Genomic DNA, 22445 nt, shown 5'->3' with positions numbered 1-22445 from the left:
ACCAGCGACATAAAAGCTTTTTTATAAACTACATACTTGGAGGCGCCAGCGCCGTTTTAGGCCCCTGATTTTGAAAAACATTTTAATGGGTATGAACGTTACTTAAATATAACAGCCATTTATTTTTTTAATTGAAAACATTTCTAATTGTCTGGAAAAGGTGCTATATACCTCATTTAAAAATCGAAATTCATATCTTTATAGATGAGATATTTGATAAAATTGTATTAAATATATATTAATCACTAAACCTACAATGTATAGTAAAAACTTATCCATTGAATTTGATTTAATTTTGATACATATATGTATAGTATTAGTTAAACTAACACTTATTCATATAAATTAGTCAAATAAAAATAATATTGATATACACTGAGAAAAAAATTACCTAATTAATATTAGCTATTCATAAATAAGTACTTAAAATGACTATGAAAAGGAACGCGAAAATTTAAAATACTTTTATTCCATGGCATTAAAATCAAGCGTAGATTAAAAACAGATTTGTACGTTCGATTAAATCGATACAAATTAACGATAAGATTTAATCGATTTTATTTTATTATTACGAACTGGTACGACGGTACATATTGTTAATTTTATTTGTAACAGGGGCCGTATTTAAATAGGAAATTCGATATAGTCACGGTTATTAAATTCGGCATTAATGTGACATTGAACTTTAAAAATGGAATTCTTTCTATCTTCAGTTTGACTTTGATAGAAAAAAAAATTAAATCTATTTTTTTTTAAATCTTATACACTAATAGGGAAACATGACTTCAGTAAGGCGATGACCGAAGATCACAGTTTCTAATTTCACTAGAACGATCTAAACAAATACTTGGTCACGTCAACCCTGTTTCTTTTGTTTCGTTTCGTTGAAGTAGACGAGGTATGAATGTGTGTGTACGATAAATATGTGACAAATTGAAATTCAAAAATCGAAAGCATTACGTTCCAAAAATTTTAAATTATAATCGTTTAAACCAATGCAAAATATTAAGCAGGTGACGAAATTAATGATTGAATATGTAAGTTTCTTTCAAATTCATAAAATGAGAAGTATTCGATTATTCCTCTGTTTATGTAAGTGCCGTTAATATAGTTCTTTCCATGTTATGAAGTCCGTCGCCTGGACAGTCATTAAACTTCTTGATTTTCTTAAATCTTTTAACTCCTATTAAATAGAAGAATTAAAGGTTAAATTGCACAGAAGTTCTTAATATGCAAACAGGATTGTTCCAGTCGTTTATACTCAGAAGGTATTTTTAGTACTCTTTTATACTGGTGACATTATTTAGTTTTCTTGTTTTAAATTCTCGATTCTTAATGTAAGCCCACAAACCATTCAAGTAACCTTCAACAGGTATCGCTGTGATTCGGTTTAATTGATAAAGCCAAGCCAAGGAACGTTACATTATCTTGGCTGGCGTTGAACGATGTTAGATATTCTTTATACTATAAAAATGCCATTCCCAATCGCTATGGCAAAGACGACCACTTTCTACTAGACTAATTTAGCCGTCTTTCTTTTAATCGAATTTCTACGTAAAAACGTATTACAGTTTATAAGTAAATAATTGAATAGAATGTTGGATATTAAAACTCACAAAGAAGTTTTTATTATTATTTTGAATATTAGTAATATGAATAGCTTTGGACTGTAGCCAAAATAGTAGAAATGCTTTCAAACAATTTCCGAAGCGCAACGAACACATGTCATGACTATTTTGATCATTTAATACACGTTTTTTATTTTATTAATAAATCTGATAATCGAAAGATTAATATCTACCAATCGTCATCATGGTGGTATGTGGTACCATTGTATATAGTAATGTGCTGCCAACGGTGATATTAGAGTACCGTATTCGAGTTCTACTTTTAATTGGACCGTTAATAAATAATTACACTTATTTCTCTAGTAAAATCACATTTGAGCAGGATAAAAAAATACATATTAAATTTCGGAGTTATTTTTTCTCATAAACAACCGTGCAAAGATTTTTAAATAAACACTTATAAGACAGGGGTGATATGGCTATCCTTTTCTATCCAAAATAGAATAATGCACAGGCAATACTTTTGAATCTGTTAATTTAGTGTAGTTTTGTTACAATTTCTGTGAGTAATAAATTTATTTATATGAATTTTATGAATTGAATGCAATAAATTGAGAGATGATCGTAGTGTTCATAGAAATCTTATTCTACTTAATGAAATATGAGTTGAATTGATTCGAATCCTTAATATTTTTAACACTATTATAAAAATATTTGTAGTACTTTTAATAATACTTTAGATATCACAAAGTTTCTCTATGCACAAGTACATAGTTGTTGGCACAGAGTTTTTTCATTGATTCTTATTTCGAACACGCTGTATAAACACCATTAGTGAAAAAAATCATCTATTTTTAATCCTATTTAGTCATCTCATTAATTCTCTTAATAAATGTTGTAACAACCACACACATACATTTTAAGAATTAAACTACTTCCATTTTTAAAATTACACTTGAACTATACAAATTTTTAAGTCAATTCTTGTCTATGGTTAACACGTATCCGTATTACATCTGATACCATGTCTACTTCAACCTCGCTGAACCGGACGTGTGTTCTCATCCTCAGGTTGTCTCTGGGTCAAGCGTCGGTGTCGGCTGACGTCACGAGGATGGGTATAATTGGAGTCTGATCTGCTATGTGGTTGTCGCTCGGGGATCTGGTAATCATAGACAAAACTTTTTATTTACTTAATTTTTAAGCAAAATTAAAAATGAAAGCTACATAACAAATAACCAGCACGTGCAATTTTGACAATGCTTCTTAAAGATTCTCTAGTGGGGATAGTGTAAACAATAGATATAGAATTGAGTCTAAGGCGCAGAATATTGCCATTCATATGGCAATTGTAAGCACACACAAATATTAGTCTTAAAGTTCTTTTAAAATAAGGTTTAATTAGAAATACATGATTTAGATATGTATATGATTGCAAGAGTAATTGTCTGGAAGAGAGCTAAATTACGCTAGCTCAATCGTCCTTTGAACTCGTACAAAATGATGATAAGGTCGTTAACACACGGGCTTGCACAAACTCCTATCGTCATGTAAATAATATATTTTCTTGGATAGAATGAAATTTATGGTATCACTACAGAACGTCAACAGGTAAGTTGTAATGAGGTTATTGGCTCAAGTATACGAAGATAAGAAATGACCTCGTGTATATTTTGCGTGTCATTTTACATGACATTCACATCGAACATGATTTATAAAAAATGCTATCAATATACACAACGTGTGGAAATGATATTGCTAAATTTTAAAAAAAGCTTTTTGATTTCAGAAATATTAGTAATCCAAGAACTCACTTTTTAATTTTATTATGCTCAATTTTCTGGTCATTGCCGTTAACATGGTTAATGCCATTGGGAGTCAGACCGTGGACCTTCTTCATGCTCGCATGGCTGTGGCTTCTATGCATATGTTGATGATGTTCTTTGCTATCAGGTATGCCGACTACTGAGTTGTTTTTGATGTAGTTTTCGTGACCGTTCTCCACCGCCAGGTGTGTGTGACTGTACCTGGTCTTCTCGTTGACGTGCTGTACGAAGTTATTCTGAGCCATCAACCGGTTCTCCCTTACCCTCGCCTCTGGTATCTTGATCTCGATGTGTTCGTCCAAAGACATCGAGTCGACGGAACTCATGTCCAATGTGTCGTTGGAGAAGGTCTTTGGTATTGTGCCTAGCATACGATCTGAAAAGAGGTTTTATTTCAATATTATTAATCACTACAAATAAGGAATCCTAATTGAATGAAAGAGATAGAATAATGAGAAAATAGTATGAGTGAAAGAAATATTAAAAAATGTCATGTCTGGCGGAAATAGCTCGCAAGTTAATTGAAAATTAAAAAGGAAAAAAAAATAAAATATAATGTATTATTTGCTTATTTGACCAAATATATTACGATGAAATTCGAAGTATTATTTAATACAAGATGGTTTTTTTCTTAACAAAACTCATAAGTAACATAAATAAAAATAAACTTATAATAAAAGTCAATATTTCATTTAAATGCACTTTGAATGTATTAATACGAATGGATATTCCATGAATACGTAATTTTCGATATGTTCTCGGAATCATAAGATAAATCATTAAAGTATCCTTAAGATGTTGCCAAGGAAAAGACGAACGTATGTAGGTACCTAATTTCTGCGAAGTAGAAACTGTGGCCCGAAGCTCGTCGAGTTGCTTAGCGGAACATAGTGGAGTATCAACTTCATATGTGTTGTTAAACCTCGTGTAATCAACCTGTAATAAAAAAAAACAAATGAAAAAACAAAAATAGTAATAATATGTTGTATGGATTCCTTCAATTATAATACGTTGATTCAATAGAATCTATAATTGTTAGGTGAGTATTTTACATTTAAGTGATATTGTAGTGACGTTTCAAAGTTTCAAAGGTACTTGTAACAACTAATTTGAATACGATACGTTTTTAATGACTTTAAATATGCATACAATGATAACCTTGTATTCATTGTAAGAATGTACGCCACAGATCACACGAAATCGCTGTATGATGTTTAAAAATATTAATTAAACAAGCCAATCTTTCCACAGGCAGACAGAAGTGGTATTGTGTTAATAAAGAATAATTATGTTCAGTTCATGATTACGCCTCACAAAAAATAAAAGATACTGCCGCGGTTTAATCCCGTGTAATACATATACATAAATACAATGACATACATCAGAGGTAAAGAACCGAAAGCCCTTTGCTTTTATTTCATTGTAGGATTCGTTGACGTTTTTAAGACGTAAATTCCTATTTTCGTTACAGCTGAGTAAATGTGCAGTTACTGAGAAAAGGCCATCCTTTCCTTTTAAGGAGAAGAGGTGGGGTTTTTAATTTGTGCAGAAACATGAGGCAGATTTCATTCGATAAATGCAGGTATCCTGACGAAACGGAACACGTGTAAGTCTGTCCTTTACCGCATAGAGGACGGATTTACACGTGTTTGATATTAATTTTGACATTTAAATATTATTATTTTTTATGAATGAGGTATAAAAGTTCTTGATGACTATTTTATACTCGGGTTTTAAATAACGAGAGATAAAATGTTTTACACAAGTGAAAATGTATGAAGCGGGTGACGCAACTATTTCGAGATTTAATGCGACGAATTTATAAATTCTTAAATTTTATAGCTCACGATATCAGCGACGATGTCATTATTAATGCACATTTTCATTTAAGAATGCATAACGCATATTTATAAAGTTAATAACATAATCTGAAATTATTTATGATTAAAATAAATATGGTTGACACTAAAAACATACTGAAAAGTAAATTTCCTAATAACTGAAATCAAGTATGTTTTAAAATGAATTCAAAGGCAACAAAAACAATATGAATATATCTAATAGGTAAATAATATTTATGCAAAGATAAATATGTACGTATCAGGTTTTTATAAGCAAAATAATGACTATCAACGTTTATACATGTTCTAAGAAAGAATATTATCTGATGAAATAAATAACTAAACAGCATCTTGCTTATGTTACACTTCCTGTTTCATAGACTTATCTGATCCTGCGGTGCTATTCTATCTAAGAACTATTAAGAACTATTTTATTATATCTATCTTTTTAAATGTTGAAAATAGCATTTATGAGTATCCTTTGAATGTTAAAATTATTAAGGTAGCACCGGGTCAGAAGGTGACCTTTTGGCGCGACCAATTATTCATTCATTCAACGTTCGATTTCCATTCTTTCCATAAAAGAGCTATTTATCAATTAAAATGGATCAAACTATTAAAAGGAAGTATCTGTTAACGGTGATAACGTCACTTCATTATAATTAGTTAGTACATTATGCCCTTCAAAATGACTAACTATTTTATATTTATAATATATTGTATACACTTTTAGGTCTTTCTTTTAGGTCAACAAATAAATTGAGTTTTATACTACACTCATTGTATGAAACGGTAGGTACAAAGCGAAATCTGTGTCTAGACAGGAACAAAATATGTACCTACTTTATTTTCATTTATTTTACCAAACCAAATATATTACTGATTTAATTAACATTTATTTGATAACAAAATAAACGATTTCTTTTATCGTCGTAAACGATAATAATCAATTCTTAGAATGTGTGTTATGTGCATTAAAAAGTATTATATTGTCAAGCTCTATAAACACTGTGAGGAATTAAGACGTCAGGAAATAAATACATTACTAAACATTGATTTAAAGAATCGACTTTGTTTATTTTTTGTATTAATTTGTCATGTAATTAATTTATTATGAAGTCTGATATTGTAAATTGTCTTTTGTTATGTTAATATTTTTATACGGGTAACACTTTTCTAAAAAATGTTTATTTGGAATATGTGTATGTGTGCGTAAACTAAGCTCACACTCTTACACCACTGAAATGCTAATAAATCGTACAAGAGTCGATAGACTTTGCGTGTTTTTAGAAACCGTATAATCGAATATTAACGAATAATAAATATATGTATTTATAATTATAACAACTTGTGATATCGCGGTTAAAAGATTATACGTCGTTGGGAAAATAATTTTGATCTTAGTTAAGTCGTAAAATTATTTAACGAGTTTTCCGTTCTTTATGACTTTAATGAAATTTTAATTTGAAGAAATTTTATTCACTTGATTAAGAAAGTAATAAAAAATAATCTAAAGTAGAAATAATTATTATATTTTTATTCAAATAGTACCATAACTAACTTCTGGTATATATTTTCACTATTTTTTTTATATCTTACGTTATTTTGAAGCATTAAAGTTTAATTTAACGGTTAAAAAAAAGATGATGAATATTTTTTAAACGAAGTAAATGACCTTGAAACACGAGAGATTAAATTAGAAGTCGCCACTGCCAGACCTTCTTAAAATAGACAATTCATGAAGTGGAAAAATGTGATTGCCTACCTCATACTCTCCTGTGTCTTTTCGGAACGACACCATTGTTTCAAATCGATGTCCCCACTGGATCTCTGATGGTAGATAACTGCTTCGAGCCTGTGTTGTCATACCGGTTGATTCGATAACTCCCTCTGAAAAATTGAATTTCAATATGATTCTATTTATGAAAAAATTTAACGAGTTTCTATATATTTAATGAAGTCCCATATATTTCCATACAAATGGCGTACAATGGCTGTAGTTATTAGTAGTAATAATGCATATTTTTTAAGTGATGCAAACAACAAATTATTTAACCAAGCCGATAATTCTTGCGGCAGCAAATTATATTAAAATATAATAAAGTATACAAAACTAATATTATAAATGTGAAAGTAACTCTGTATGTCTGTCTGTTTGCCGCTCTTTCACTATCAAACCAATGAACAGAATTTAATGTTTTTATCGTGTGAAGCAAACTTGAACTCCACTGAAGAACATAGGATACTTTTGCCTAACACCAATGACAAACGACCCCTAAAAGGCGAACAACGATTATAGTATACAGAAGAAATAATAAAATTTTTCTGTATATTTAACGTGATATAATTGTACTAAAAACTTCATAATTTTTATCTAATTAAACCAAATATGACACTGGTCAGGATCATCATTTCCGTTTTAAAAGAGATATTTTACTGAATAATAGATTTATATTCGGTTACAAAGTTCACGGCAAACATACGTTCGTCAAGGAAGTCCCAAAAATGGACCGTATTAATTAAGATAATATTATAAATACAAGGATTACCTTCACGATCATATTTCTATTAATACATTTAAGAGCAGCTTTACGAGTGTTCAATGATGGAAATCGAATTAATTTTTTAATATGTTTGGATAAATATATAATGAAAATATTTATAAAAATTATAGCGTTAAGTAATTGCTTGTAATAAATATCTTTTAAACTTAATTTTTACGAATTAATAAAAATTATATATTTTTAAGTGGATCAGTCATTGGAGGTTATTTTCAGTCTTTATAGGACTTTCTTTTATCTGATTGACGATCCTGTAAAATGTATCACCGTATATTTTGTAGGCTCGTTATTATTTAATAGATCTAGAATTTTTTCGTGTGTTTTCATCGCCGAAACAAAACGTAAACGATATATTACTGATATACTCAGCGACATTTAATAGTTACAAGATGCACATCAGTATAATATACTTTACCGGCTTTACATATCAATGCTTTTAAGGGGTGATTAACCAAATAATGCTGTATTCTTCTTTGGAAAGCTAAATAATTGACGTCAGAAAGAGACAAATCAATGTTTGACTTAACACCCGCTAAACAAAGTCCGTCATATCTAAGCCCGTTATAGATAAGTGTCGTTAATAGCCGTTAAATGCCTTTAAGTTCGTGAATAAGTGTTTTAAAAATATATAAAAGCCAAAACTTACCTAACATCACTACAATTTCAAATCTTTCTCTCAACATATCGGAAGCAGAAAGGTTATACAGAGGTGACTTCTCATTGATCTTGTGCACTATGGTCATAGGCCAAATAAACATCAGCCTGTCTTCCTCTCCGTCAGCCCCGACCTTCAACTCTTGCTGGTAGAATGGCAACATCTCCCCTTCTCTTGTTATCTGCAGAGCGTGATAAATACATTATTGTAAAATGTTATTATAATAAATATGCTTCCACCAGAGTACTAACTAATTATGTCATGCAATACATCCATGCAATGTGTTGTTAAAATGTTTGCAGATTTACAATTAGATTTGATTATTTAATGAATATAGAAATTAATAAAAATCTATTTATACTTTTTAGTCCCAATCACAAACAATTTACTGGTAAGTCTACAAAAACACCCAAAGTAATTTAGTATTATTTTCATGGGTCAAATATTATTACTATTTAAAGAAGAAAAATTCTCAGCATTAAAAAAAATGAAGTGAATGATTAATGCACAGACTGTACAACGTGATTGTATTGAATATGAGTGGAGTTAGGCAGTCCTTAGATGGGTCCAATAAAACAAAATAATCAACAAACGTAAAGATATTTGCAAACGAGCAAAAGAGAAACTAATATTTTTTTCACAAAATATTTAACAATTAACAATCACACAAATCAAAACATTTCTTATGTAAGGTTCCCACCTTTTTCCGAATTAGCTGGGCACGAACATGCGCTTCCAAAATATGTGATTTCCGAATATCTCCGACTCTAAACAGGAGGCAGTACTCTCCGTCTCTAAGGCATATCACCGCGTTCCTTGAAAAGAGGAGCGTTGTATTTCTCTTTTTGGCCCGCGCCAGCTTTGCGAATATTAGACCCACCTATGGACAAAACAAGGAATATCTGGTAGGTTAAATTCCAAATTGATGGGAATGAAAATCTGTACAATTGACGCAATTTTTGGGGCAAGTATATACAGATTTAAATCCCGTTCGGTTAGGAGATAAGTAGATAAGGTTTTATAATTTGGATCGGAAAGGTATCGAAGCGTGCTGACTGAAATCCCCAATCACTAACCAGTCTCCGCTTTGTCGTAATAATATACCTTGCGGCGGATTATTTGCGCTCTTATATGTGCTTCAACGATATGAGATTTTCTCATATCACCGACTCGAAACATGAGACACAGTTGACCTTCTCGTAGGCAAATGACAGCGTTCCGGGAGTAAAGCAGGGTTTGAGCTCGTTTTTTTGGTCTAGAGAGCTTAGCAAACACGATTCCCACCTAAAATTTGAACGAAGTTTTCGACTTATTTATACAATTGTGGTTCTATCAAACTTTCGCTACATATTTCTAAAACGACCGAACATCTTAAAAAATATATATATTTTTGTAGCTTTAATTTGTGCCGGGATGTCACAGCTTAGTTCGTATGGTAAGATTCCTGGTTCAATTTAATTTTGATGGCATAATAGTAGAAGACTCTTTGTAAAACATGTTAAATTTCCAGAAAATACGCCTGAACGGGTAAAATGAGAATCAAGTAAAACGTAAAATCCTAAGTGGGTATATTTTATTTCGTAATTATTTTTAAGAGAGCATCTGGATCACACTGATCGGTACGTATACGTTTGGCTAAGCTCCAAGCTTATTTTGATATCATATTATCATATTGGCTTCGAAGCAGGAAGATTTCTAAATGAAAAAGTATTTTGATAACCTATTTAAACGATTATAATGTCTGTACCACTGTTCTTCTTTAGAAATTAAAAATAGCTAGAAAATTGAAACTATTCTAACGGCAATTTTAAAAATTAAAAAAAAAGAAGAGGTGACTATTGTAAATGCCTATAACTTGTTACAAAACTATAATTTAATAAGTAATTCTGAAGTCGCGTCATGTTGCAGACGATCAGACATAACAGGTTTAATTTATATTTATATCTCTACAATAAATTTTTGAAGTGTATTACATAATTTAGTAAATCGTCGTAGGTGTCGTATTCAATAAAATAATCATTTCCTATATGCAATGCCAAGAACGATCGTTCGTTCGGAAGAATATTGAATTTTCTATGGAAATACATTTCTCTTTATGAATAAATTTGTCGACATAGGGAATTTTTTTTAACTTTATTTAAATTCATTTTTTTTAAATAAATTTAACGAGAATAGCACACAAAATAAATGCCATAGAGATTTATTTTTATTTTTTTAATTATTTGAAGATTTATATATTTCTGTAGAGTGCTATTCATTTAATATATTTATTATGTATTAGATATTCATCTTACCATGAAAGCTTGAATGAAAACGCCAACGATGCTCTGTAGGCACATTACAAAAATCGCTTCCGGGCATTCCTCATTCGTCGTCCGGGAACCGTATCCAATAGTGTGTTGTGTCTCCACTGAGAAGAGGAAGCAGCCAGTAAAGGAATTCACGTTATTTAGACAAGGAATGAAAACTTCGGAGCTGTTCGTCGGGGGATTGAGGTCGCCGTGGGTGAAGATGATCAACCACCAGATAAGGGCAAAGAGGAGCCAGGAGAGGATGAACGAGAGAGCGAACACGAGTAGCGTCCAGCGCCATTGTGCGTCCACGAGGGTCGTGAAGATGTCCTGAAGGTATCGGCGCCTGCGCTTCGCTACGTTCCATTGGACGACGTTGCAGTCCCCATGCTTGAAGATCACGCGCTTTCTGACACGTCTCGCCGCATAACGGGCATTGCGGTATCTGTAAAAAAAAACGAATGTGAAAAAGGTATACAACACAACAACAGCCTATAAATTTACCACTGCTGGACTACTTGAGGACAAAAAGGTATAAAAGTCACATTATGTATTAAGTTCTTTAATTAACTCATTGAAATGTTTGAAATAATAATTACTATAATGTATCAATGTTTTTATAAAAGATAATTAATTTATAATTCTTTTAGAATTTCATTCAAAAACATCGATATTAAGATCTGTGAACGAAAAATATTCTTCGAAATGATAAAAATGTTTATACATATCGAAATACCGAAAATGAAACCTATAATTTAAGTAAACGATACATTTTTATTTACGTAACACAATTAATCTGTACAAATACCAGTGAAGTATCGGTGTAAACTGTTTAATATCAAATGTCGTTGCTCTTTGCATGAAGAAAACAGATTAACACTTGTTTTCAGGTTATTTCAGGCTCCATCGTACTATCATTAGTCTGTTTGTATGAAGTACAGAGGCATCTGTATTGTAGAAATAGTAGTTGATATTTTAGGTATTATTTTCAATATAAGTCGTATATTGGTAGTTTATAGCTGCTAATTTCTAATTTATAAAATATAATTAAACTTTATTTGGAGAGAATCTAATATTTATTGTGATCATTTTTTCTAGCCATATGAACACTTAAACTGAAATTAATTTTTCGACAATTTTGTGGCTGTAATTATTCAAGTTGGTAAAAGGATCAATGTAAGTTCATTTTTCTATTTTCATATACACAATAATTCAGATCTTTTTATTTCAATGGTATTTAAAATTGTATTGTAGTGTAACGATACAATTAAATTTGTTAAAATGGCTATGTAAACAGATTTCGTTAAATGAGATTAAAACAAAATAATTGTTTAGCTATACCTACGTAATGGTTTTATATTTTAACCGGTTAACTGCCATCAAATATTTACGTTATATTGTGAGATGGTTTTAAAATTCTTGTAAATGCTCGAATTCTTAATTTATATTTTAAGTGTTTCATGTTGATAGGGCTTTGTGCAAGTCCGTCTGGGTAGGTACCACCCATTCATCAGTTATTATACCGCCAATTATTAACTACAGGCACAAGGGACATAACATCTTAGTTCCCAAGGTTGGTAGCACATTGACGATGTAAGGAATAGTTAATATTTCTTACATCTTCATTGTCTATGGATTATGGTGACCTCTTACCATCAGGTGGCCCATATGCTCGTCCGCCAACCTATTATAAAAAAAAAGAAGAAAAAAAAATCGTCTTGCTAAGTGTGTTGTCGTCTTTTTCAAATGAGGTACATAATAAACCTAGTCAATCGTATATTCTATACAATAAGTAACATGGTTTATTTCAATTCTTGCAAAAAAATAAAATCTCGCCAATAATATATCCGCATTCCGTTTATATGGGAAATAAACTCGTGTTAAACAACTATATTAATATCTCTGTACTCGTACATTGGGTACCATAAATTAATTATATAAGAATTATTTAAATAATCTTCTTCATCAATAATTCATTTATTAACAATTTAAATGATAATTGAATTAAAAATATAGATTGACTCTTAACTTTTATTTAAAACTTTATATGTATTCTTTATACATTATATAAGATAAAGAATAAGCGAATATTTTTAAAATTGTAGCCTCGTAAAATATTGTTGTTGAAAGCTGAATAAATGTAAAAAAAAGTGTATACATATTCGTTTTTTATTATAAACGTGTGATAAATTGTTTAGGAAAGCAGAGGACGAAATAAAAATATTATTTTTTTTTTTATAAAATTAAAAAATAAAAATCATTCAAATAAAGTAAAGTATTTTTAGTAATAACCAATAATAGAGAAATTATTAATATCAAAAAAATATCAAATTATTAATATTTAAAAATTTGCTACTACATGAGCTTAATATTTTAAACAGAACTAATTACTTAAATAGACTTTAACATACTTGTGCTCATTTAAAATTAAAGCATTATTTTGTAATAAAACACTAGCAACTCTCCCGGCTTCGCACGATTGCTGATACTAAATATACTACAGAATGTATTTATATACAGCGGTCACAGTTTTTCAGTCACTAGACAATACAATACACTATATCCGTACATTTTAAATCTGTATTATATAGCTTGGAAAATAAGCCATATTTCTGGTAATAAGTAAATGATAAAAATAGTTATTATGGGTAATCGCTAAGAGAGAGACATATGCCAACACCGACTTTTTATAGACCTTATTAAGATGTACAATACTATGGTACATTATTTTGATCTATGTTGGGGTTCAACCAGCATTTGCAATGTAAGCGCAAAATAAGTATTTATTTGCGATATCACAATAGAAACCTATAAATTATAAGTGTTTCTTTACTATACATTGTTCACGTATATTAAATATAAATCTTCCTCTTGAAACACTGTATCTATTTTAAAAAAAACCGCATCCGTTGTACAATTTTTAAAATCAGGACAGACAGAGAGAGGTAACAGAATTTATTTTCTATTATATAATGACAGTGAATAAAACCCCTGTCATAGCAGTGGACACATTGATAACAAAAATGTTTTTTTCAGATATGGAGTATATCTGACTATATCATACTACATCATACACATAGAGCTCGTATTAAGCTAATTGAAAGCACTATAAAATAATCTATATAGCTCTATGTTTAATCTAAACCCACTAAATATAAGAGCGCTATAATAAAAGTGATTTATGTTTGTACAAGAGGCCGTACTACGTACATAATGAAAGCAATTTAATAAACCAATTGCTTTGTCCCGATATGGACAGTTCACGAAAGAGTAACGTTTCTATATTTACTTAGATTATGTCAAAATATATATTGTTTTTGTAAACTGGATAGCCTCGTTGTTATTGGCTCTAGCTCATAAAACTGCAGATTTTGCATCTCCAGGCCAGCTCGTATACCGTGATTAGGATTCATATCAATTATCTTGACCTGAACTTAGATATTTAGAGATTAACGTCCCTTTGGATAAGTATGGGAAATATTAAGTGCAACTGTATTTGCGTTCACACATACATACGTAATATATGCATTGCGTTATCTAGTTTGAAATTGAAAACCTTTGAAATTGGTCGTTGAAACATAAATCGGTCAGGACGACATCGTAAATATTTTTGGATTACTTTCGATTTTCTTATTTACTAAATTCATGTCTTCTCAAGAAAGTAACAGCCTGTAAATTTTCCACTGCTGGGCTAAGGCCTCCTCTACCATTAAGGAGAGGGATTGGAACATATTCCACCACGCTGTTCCAATGCGGGTTGGTGGAATACACATGAGACAGAATTTCTATGAAATTTGACACATGCAGGTTTCCTCACGATGTTTTCCTTCACCGCTGAGCACGAGATGAATTATAAAGACAAATTAAGCACATGAATCAGCGGTGCTTGCCTGTGTTTGAATCCGCAATCATCGGTTAAGATGCACGAGTTCTAACCACTGGGCCATCTCAGCTCTTCTCAAGAACTTGTACCATATTTCTACTAAATTCACATTTGAATGAATAAAAAACAAGAGTCAGAATCGAAAATATTTAAATAGAAGGTTAGTCCTAGATAAATACGCGGGTAATTACTATACAAAGCCTCGATGAAGCGTATCATCAGCCTTATATGATTTGGCTAACGTGGTCAACTCGTAAGCTGTCATCAATCCATATGACAATGATTTGTTAATACTTCATACATAATCGAGTGTGTGTTCTGAATATTGACATAGCCGGAGCAATGACGTCAATTCGATGACGTAAAATATAACAGCTATAAGTAAGGACAATTTTTATATCAGTTATAATTTCATAATAGATTCCATATGGTAATTATTAATATAACATATTATACCGCTTCATATTTTGCCGAGTCTATTACAGCATATTTTTAAGTATTACGAGATCTTAATAAAATATTATCCATTTAATAAAATATATTTTTAATCTACTTCAAATCTCACTTCGTTTACAAATATTTACAAAACATTAAGTGTCGTATTACAAGCTTAATTGATTTGTTGATTACGGCCATCAAGGGTTATTAAGTGAAGTTGAGTAATTTTCACAACGATTGACCACTAATTAATTATTATAGGTTATATTCGAACAAAAAAAGCACAACATGATCTTGAAACGCTGATCAATCTAATTTCAAAAAAACATTAAGCAATTTTTGATTATTTATATAAAAAATCTTATGTAGATAAAAAAGTTATGATTGCTCTATACCTACTCCGTAATTACCATTTAATTTCAGTCTGCTGACTCAATTTTATTAATAAAATAAAAATGGTTATTCACACCTATTGCAGTTTAAAATAATATAACTTAAATTACTGAGTTTCTTGTCGGTTCTTCTTGGTTGATTCTATGTACATTTCAAAACCGGTGATAGCTTTACTTTTAATACAATTAATTAAAATGACGAGTCAAAAGTGCTTTTAAAAGTCTACCTGAATAAAGTATACTTTGATATGTGATATGTGAATTTAAATTTCGAACTTGATTACAAATGAATATCGCAATAACTCAAGCGAAATAGCTCATTAACAAATATATTATATTCTTCTTTTCTCAAGGTAATATTCTTAGAAGAATTTCACAAAGCTATTGTATATTATTTTCATTGTATGTAAGAGACAACTTCTGAGAAAAATGTTGTAGTTTCAGTGAGTCATTTAGGTTTTTAAATATACCTAATGAATGCCATTTTTTATGGTTTCAAACATTCGTAAGGAGCAACTTACTTTTGTAATTCTTCTCTCCAAGCAGATTCTGATGAATTAAGCGGTTTTCCAGTCATAAACATCGATACTTGACTTATACATCTCTTTAATCCGGACATTCTCTTGAACATAAAAAATTTGCTTCTCTCTATTTTGAAACTCTTTATATACTATTATTAGAAGCGTAAAATACACTATAACAGCTGAACGCTTTCTGTCAGTCTTTTAATATGTGTCTAATTCAAAGTTTTTAACTCATTCAAAAGCGGCTCCAACTCTTTCATTCAACTTCTTATAAGACTATCTTTTGCGAATGTGTCTTTAGTGGGAATGACAGTAATGATTACAAGAGTACCTCCGCCCCATCACTCAGCAGCACATTAATCAGATATTCACTGAACACTTCCTTTATATCAAACAAGAGTACAACAAATCTTCTCAGTGTCTTTATCAAAATCATTTTGAATGAAACGCACTAGACTAATCTTAAAAAAATGGCGTCGTAGAATAATTGAAACGACTTATTCCACTGGCACTGATTGTGCGGAGAATTAGCCGTGTACTGAAACAGACGGATGTTTAATGAAACGGAGGCGAAGACGATCACAAACAAACACTACACAATCGCGAGCATCCCGTGCCAACGCTGCCAGTGGCGCCACGGCGCGTCTCTCAGTCGCCTCCTGTAGTTTTTTAAGTTTTTACTCCAATCGCTACTCATATTATTATTACATGCGAGAATATATTGAGTTCTTAAAACTACGCACGATTGAATGTTTCGTCTAAATATTTACTGAATCAGACACTTCAACTGTTTAATGGTGAATTCAGAACACATTGACTGCGCAAAAAAATTTGGACGAAATTTTATAGCTCCCTGGATTTACGAATCAGACGTTAATGACGCATAAGCAAGCGTGACGCCAACGGAATCGTTACTATATCTATGACAGTGTACATATAGTCTCTTTGACAATCCAAAGCATTTTCATTAATTAGTTTATAAATTAAGCTAATCAATTTACATATTGATGCACAATAACCTATAAGTATAATATCGAGAAAAATCTTATGAGTAACTCAGAGACAGAACTGTATTTCTAACAAAACTAATCGAAGAATAAATGCAACAAAAGTATTGTTGTTTTGTTGTATTTCATTCTACATATTTAACGAAACTGAACAGCTGTCAGAAAAAAATTACCTTCAGAAATTTGGCGCCGTAATCTATACTCTAGGCAAGCCTAGATTCCAATGAGTGACAAGAGCTGGTTTCATGGCTGTTTTAAATTAGGGTTCAAAACAATAGCACACTGTTATCATTGTACGTACGTAAAGTGTTATTAGCTACGCTAATAAGTCATGCGGTGTACAATTAAATTACTTTGTTCATTCGAGACAAAGCATCCAATTATTTAATTAACGATTGATTATATATTAGTAAAAATAATTGAAGCTCCAGGCCAGATATTATAAGGTTATTTTGTCTCATTCTTACGTGAACCGAGTGTCCATATTTATTTATTAAAGAGTTTCTTGATTTTTTTTAAATTACTAAAGAAATTCGATCATCATTAATATATGTTTGCCTCTGAATCTGTAAAATCTGGATTATCATTTATTTGACTTCCATTTAATGTACCATTTAAAAATAGATAAAATCTCTTTTTTCATTTGTTTATCGAAGTATTTCTTTTTGTTTCGTTTTTAAATAAAAATGTATACAAGAAGAAAAAGGAGCTGGCTTAGAGAAAAGGCAACAATTGAAGTAAAGCGGTAACTAATTAATGATGAACAAGATGATGACAAAGATGTATGAACAAAAACCTCGCTTCAGAACTAGTCAAAGTATTGAGTGGACTTAACTTGCGTTTGAGGGTTACGTGGCACGTCAAAGCGACAATACTCAGCATTGTATGAAGACAGAGTTAATATTCATATCTAAATTATAGAGTTTCAAAGTTTAACTTAAGTAACTATAAGCATAGATTAAAAATAGGTACTCATATTTTTTGATAAGGATTAATATTCTGTGACGTGGTATGTAATAAATTGACCCAATCTTGTCCTTAATAATAACATTTTTAACCTAAAAACTCACTGTATTTATTCTTTAACAGCAAATACGATATGGGCCAGACATAATTTCAGTATTCATAGTCATTATGAAGATCTAACAATCTCACTTACTATTTTGTATTTTGATTCTGTTAAAGCTTTGGTAGAGTTTGTATTGAAAAAAATCTTTACGATTACGTTAACATGATAGGCTATCATATAAAATACATCAAACATACTAAAGAGGTTTTATAGAGGTGTTTTTATCGGCAAAAACAAATAAAACCTCTTTGTAGTCAATGGTATTGATTTGGTTCAAAATATTTTAAAAAATGTATTCATTTTATATTTATATGAAATAGTGAAGCTGTTGCTTATTACGTTGACATGTTTAAAGCAATGCCAAGTGTTTACGGAACATGTTTGTATTTAATCATAGTTATTATTAACTATTTTGTATTTTAAATTAGGAATTTATTTTATAAGAATTGTGAACGTATGAATACCAAGGCAACTTATAAATACTTTTGCAGTCTATCATTTGAAACCTGATAAACGCTTCTATGGCGTCAAACAGACGCGACTAAGAAAGAGCACTTTGCATTATATAATTGCAGAGATCTTTAACTTACACGAGCCTGTGTGATAAAAATGTTAATAACATTTATAGACCAGTTAAGTGGTCATTGCGGCAATTTGTAATATATGACATTTTATTCAGTGGAATGTTAATACGTATTTAGCTAAAAGAACTCAAATCTAGACAAAAACAAGTTTTTATATGTTTTTTTTTTAATTTGATACTTCTTGGTCGATAAAGGTGTATATTGGATTAATGTAATATTACTGGAATATTTAAGTTTCGTTTTTAAACAGCGTGGTTGACTAAACGTCAAACATTCTCCATAAGAGAAGAGAAGCTTATTTGAGCAATAGGTTTGTTACGTACGTATGAAGAATTTATGTGTTTACATGTACTCATTAAAACTCTCGACTAACCGCTGAATAAACGTAAACAAAACGTGAAACGGAAAACATTTAAATACAAAGATGCAAAATTACTGGGTAGATATTTTATATAATCATCTTTATAATATACTTTGTGGTTGCTTGTTTTTTTTTATGGCAAATGGAAAAGGACTACCGTCGCCCCTAGAAATCTGCAACACGTTGCGTGTTTGTGTCTGCTCTAATTCAACAGCTTCTTTATATTTTAAAGGGAGGAGAAAGATAAATAGCTATATAATATATAATCTTATAAGTTACGTATACAGAAATTATAACAAACAAATAATAGACAATGCAGATAAAATTAAAATCAAAATAAAATATACTTTACTACTTTTGTCGTCGATTCTACAGAGAAGAATCGATTACATAGATTATTATTATATACAATAATTCAACTAATTATTAAATACCCCATTCCATTTATGTGATGCTTCAGGATGATTGGTATCATTATCCTGGATTCGAAAGACTTTTTTAGGAATTTCGTAATCTATGGCAGGTTTTGTTTTGATTTTATTTCATTGTAAACCTGCAAGTCATTTCTTTACATTTAACTCCAAAATGATGAAACCTTTGCAAAATGAAATTATGAATGTTATGCGTTAGTTCAGTTAGAATTCGAGTTTCTCGATGACAATTTATTTTATCATTGTTTACTTTTTCTTGCACAGCTGCAGAGAGATGTACCTCTGACCAGCCCGTATTTTTTTACGATGTTTAAAATTTTTTTTTTATTACGTGGTATCAATTTACTAAAGTACTATTAAGAATCCTCCTTAGTTTTTTACACATCGACAGCTGAAACTCTTCAAAATGAGACTATAACAACTTTTTATGTGCATAAATCTTCTCATAATAACTGGAACAAAAATCGGCCAACGCTATTATTATATAAGATAATTTATAATCTTAATTTTTTAGTTTTTTCTAGTTCACCTGAGGGTCTCGTCTTAGGAGTTGGTCACCAGGCATTAGATAACGTTAAGAAAAGGCTATGTTTTTCCTCGGGGTTCAAAATTGCTTAATAATAATTTCATCGAATTCGGTTCATTTTTTGTTTGTACAGACTATCGCGTATATGTACGATTTTTGTTTGTGATTGTACCTAGAATATATCTGTCATGTCATGTTTGAAATAACGTCCGTTATTCCAAGTTTGTGTTTAGTGATGTGCTGTGAGAATAGTTATATACATTGAGACATCGGACAAATGTTTAGGTTTGAAGATGCGTCAGAACTCAGAGGCAATGTTTGTGATTGTTTCACAGTAGTAAATCACACGGCGGGTTAAAACGGCTCATGTACGGTATTTATCAGCACTGTATGATTTATTTAGTATCATAATAAATGTAATGGTATCGATCACTCACCCTGCCCGGGTTAGCAACCTTCCTGCTTTAATGGCTCGATTCAATTGAAACGTTCTTCGTATGTTTACGAACGATGTTTATTGAATCTTCATTTCTCACATTTTAACAAACCAACTGACTTAAATATGACGCTATATATAAATCAAAGGTTTTTCTTATATCGAGAACGAGTTAAGTCACTGATGGGCTTAAAAGCTCCATCATTACAGATATATCTATATGCATATAGATATAAAAGGGCCGAGAAAGTTTTGTACCTTTTTCTCCTGTACTTTTCAATCGACTTTCTTTTGTTTATTTTATTTAGTAAAAAATTTAAAAACAGATCTTATTCTACATTTATTAGAATAAGTAAAGTAGTGTGCAAATTTAAATAAAATGCTTCCCACAAGATTTCAATTATGATTATTACGTTGGGTGATTATTAGCTATAAAAAAACATGGAAAAGTAATAATTTATTCTATTGAAGTTTGGAACATTTCATTCCATACCTTTAGCCAAAGATTTAAATATCTTAGGATGAACTTCGTCCTCGGTGAAACGCAAATGCTGTTGCCAAGTCGTTCCAATGGTGACACGTGAGTTTGAAATAGTCTTCGTGTTATAGTGTGCTATTTCAGTATAACACATTTCATGGGATACATTTGGTACCGCTACTCCCTCATAGATGGCATTAACTCATCTTAAAATATTATCGGTTTTAAATTTGACATTTAACTCTGAGAGTATTCATTGTTTAAATTTTTATTCATGTAGTATAGTTATTTTCAACACTAATTAATATTTACTAATAATTCACTTTTATTATTTGAAGTACAATAAAAGTCAAAGCGGGAACTCTATGTATAATCAACATTATGATAAAAAATATGTCACGTGATTGAAATTTATATGAAGCGTGTGCCACGATAAATGAAACGTGTTTGATCTCAATACAATCTGGTTGTCGCTTCGCTTGTATCGAATTTCTTACTCGTTGCTAAGCAAAGGGCTGGATAGCGAATAATACAAAGATTGTTTAATATACAAAGATTGATGCTGTGTCTCATTCATACTAATAACAAATCAATGATGATAGAAAGAGAAGGAATCGGTATTGTAACTAAATATTATTCATAGTAAAGTAAGTAAGTAAAGTAACAGCCTGAAAATTACCCACTGCTGGGTTAAAGACTCCCATTAAGGAGAGGGTTTGGAACATAATATTCCACGCTGTTCCAATGCGGGTTGGTGGAATGCACATGTAGCAGAATTTTCATTAAATTAGACACATGCAGGTTTCCTCACGATGTTTTGCTTCAACGCCGAGCATGAGATGAATTATAAACACCAATTAAGCACATATATATAGTGGTGATTGCCTGGGTTTGAACGCGAAATCATCGGTTAAGATGCACGCATTCTAACCACTGGACCATCTCAGCTCTATTATTCATAGATCCGTGTGAAATTAATCGCCCCTTAAAAGACAGTTATAGAAATATCCATATATTAATTACAGAGAGAATGTCAACAAAGTATAGTATAGTATGTCTATTATGTCACGGCAACGACTACTGACGTGACGGTTTTCGGTTTCATTTTTTTTTTAAACACGTCAACGGTTCTTTGAACTGGTTTTGGTGAGTCATATTTATCGAAAATTCGTTATAACAGTCGCTCATTTTATAGACGCTGATAAAAAAACCTTAAGAAGAAATAAGGAAAGATAAAAACACCTTGTACGGTTTGATTTATTGTTTGAAATCATCCTTCGTTCAAATGCGGTTTAAATAAAACTTAATTTGTTTTTTTTAAATAGTTTCTACTAAATTATAAACATTTACTCCTCAATAAAATAAGTATAGTACGTATTTACGTCGATTTCATACGCTTATAACTCCATTTGCCGTAATATAATCGGTATAAATTAGCTATATGTAAAAATGTTTTTAACTACGAACTTTGGCCATGGATCTGCCATTACATAATGTCCAAAGTGGCTGTTTTTATGATAATTATTGTGTTCATTCACAATAACACATTGTTTGCTATTTCAATTTTTTTATGA

General features: G+C 30.8%; 1 protein-coding gene across 5 annotated transcripts in view; it reads right to left on the bottom strand.

Annotated features, from left to right (window-relative positions):
- Positions 1–2011: 2011 nt before the first annotated feature.
- LOC124529685 (G protein-activated inward rectifier potassium channel 3-like) overlaps positions 2012–22445 on the bottom strand; it is a 37982-nt gene continuing 17548 nt past the window's right edge. For 2 of the 5 annotated variants that reach the window (XM_047103539.1, XM_047103537.1), the window contains exons 3-9: positions 10746–11187; positions 9152–9331; positions 8443–8632; positions 7001–7125; positions 4225–4330; positions 3383–3770; positions 2012–2730 (exon numbers count right to left, since the gene is read on the bottom strand). In XM_047103539.1, coding sequence (XP_046959495.1) covers positions 2652–2730; positions 3383–3770; positions 4225–4330; positions 7001–7125; positions 8443–8632; positions 9152–9331; positions 10746–11187 — 1510 coding nt within the window. In that variant the 3' untranslated portion in view covers positions 2012–2651. Of the gene's footprint in view, positions 2731–3378; positions 3771–4224; positions 4331–7000; positions 7126–8442; positions 8633–9151; positions 9332–9555; positions 9736–10745; positions 11188–15976; positions 16523–22445 lie in introns of those variants that run through there. The other 3 variants (XM_047103540.1, XM_047103538.1, XM_047103541.1) reach the window with 3 other exon arrangements.

Source organism: Vanessa cardui, chromosome 5, assembly GCF_905220365.1.
Source record: "Vanessa cardui chromosome 5, ilVanCard2.1, whole genome shotgun sequence".
Taxonomy (NCBI): domain Eukaryota; kingdom Metazoa; phylum Arthropoda; class Insecta; order Lepidoptera; family Nymphalidae; genus Vanessa; species Vanessa cardui.
This window is presented reverse-complemented; position numbering and strand designations above follow the sequence as displayed.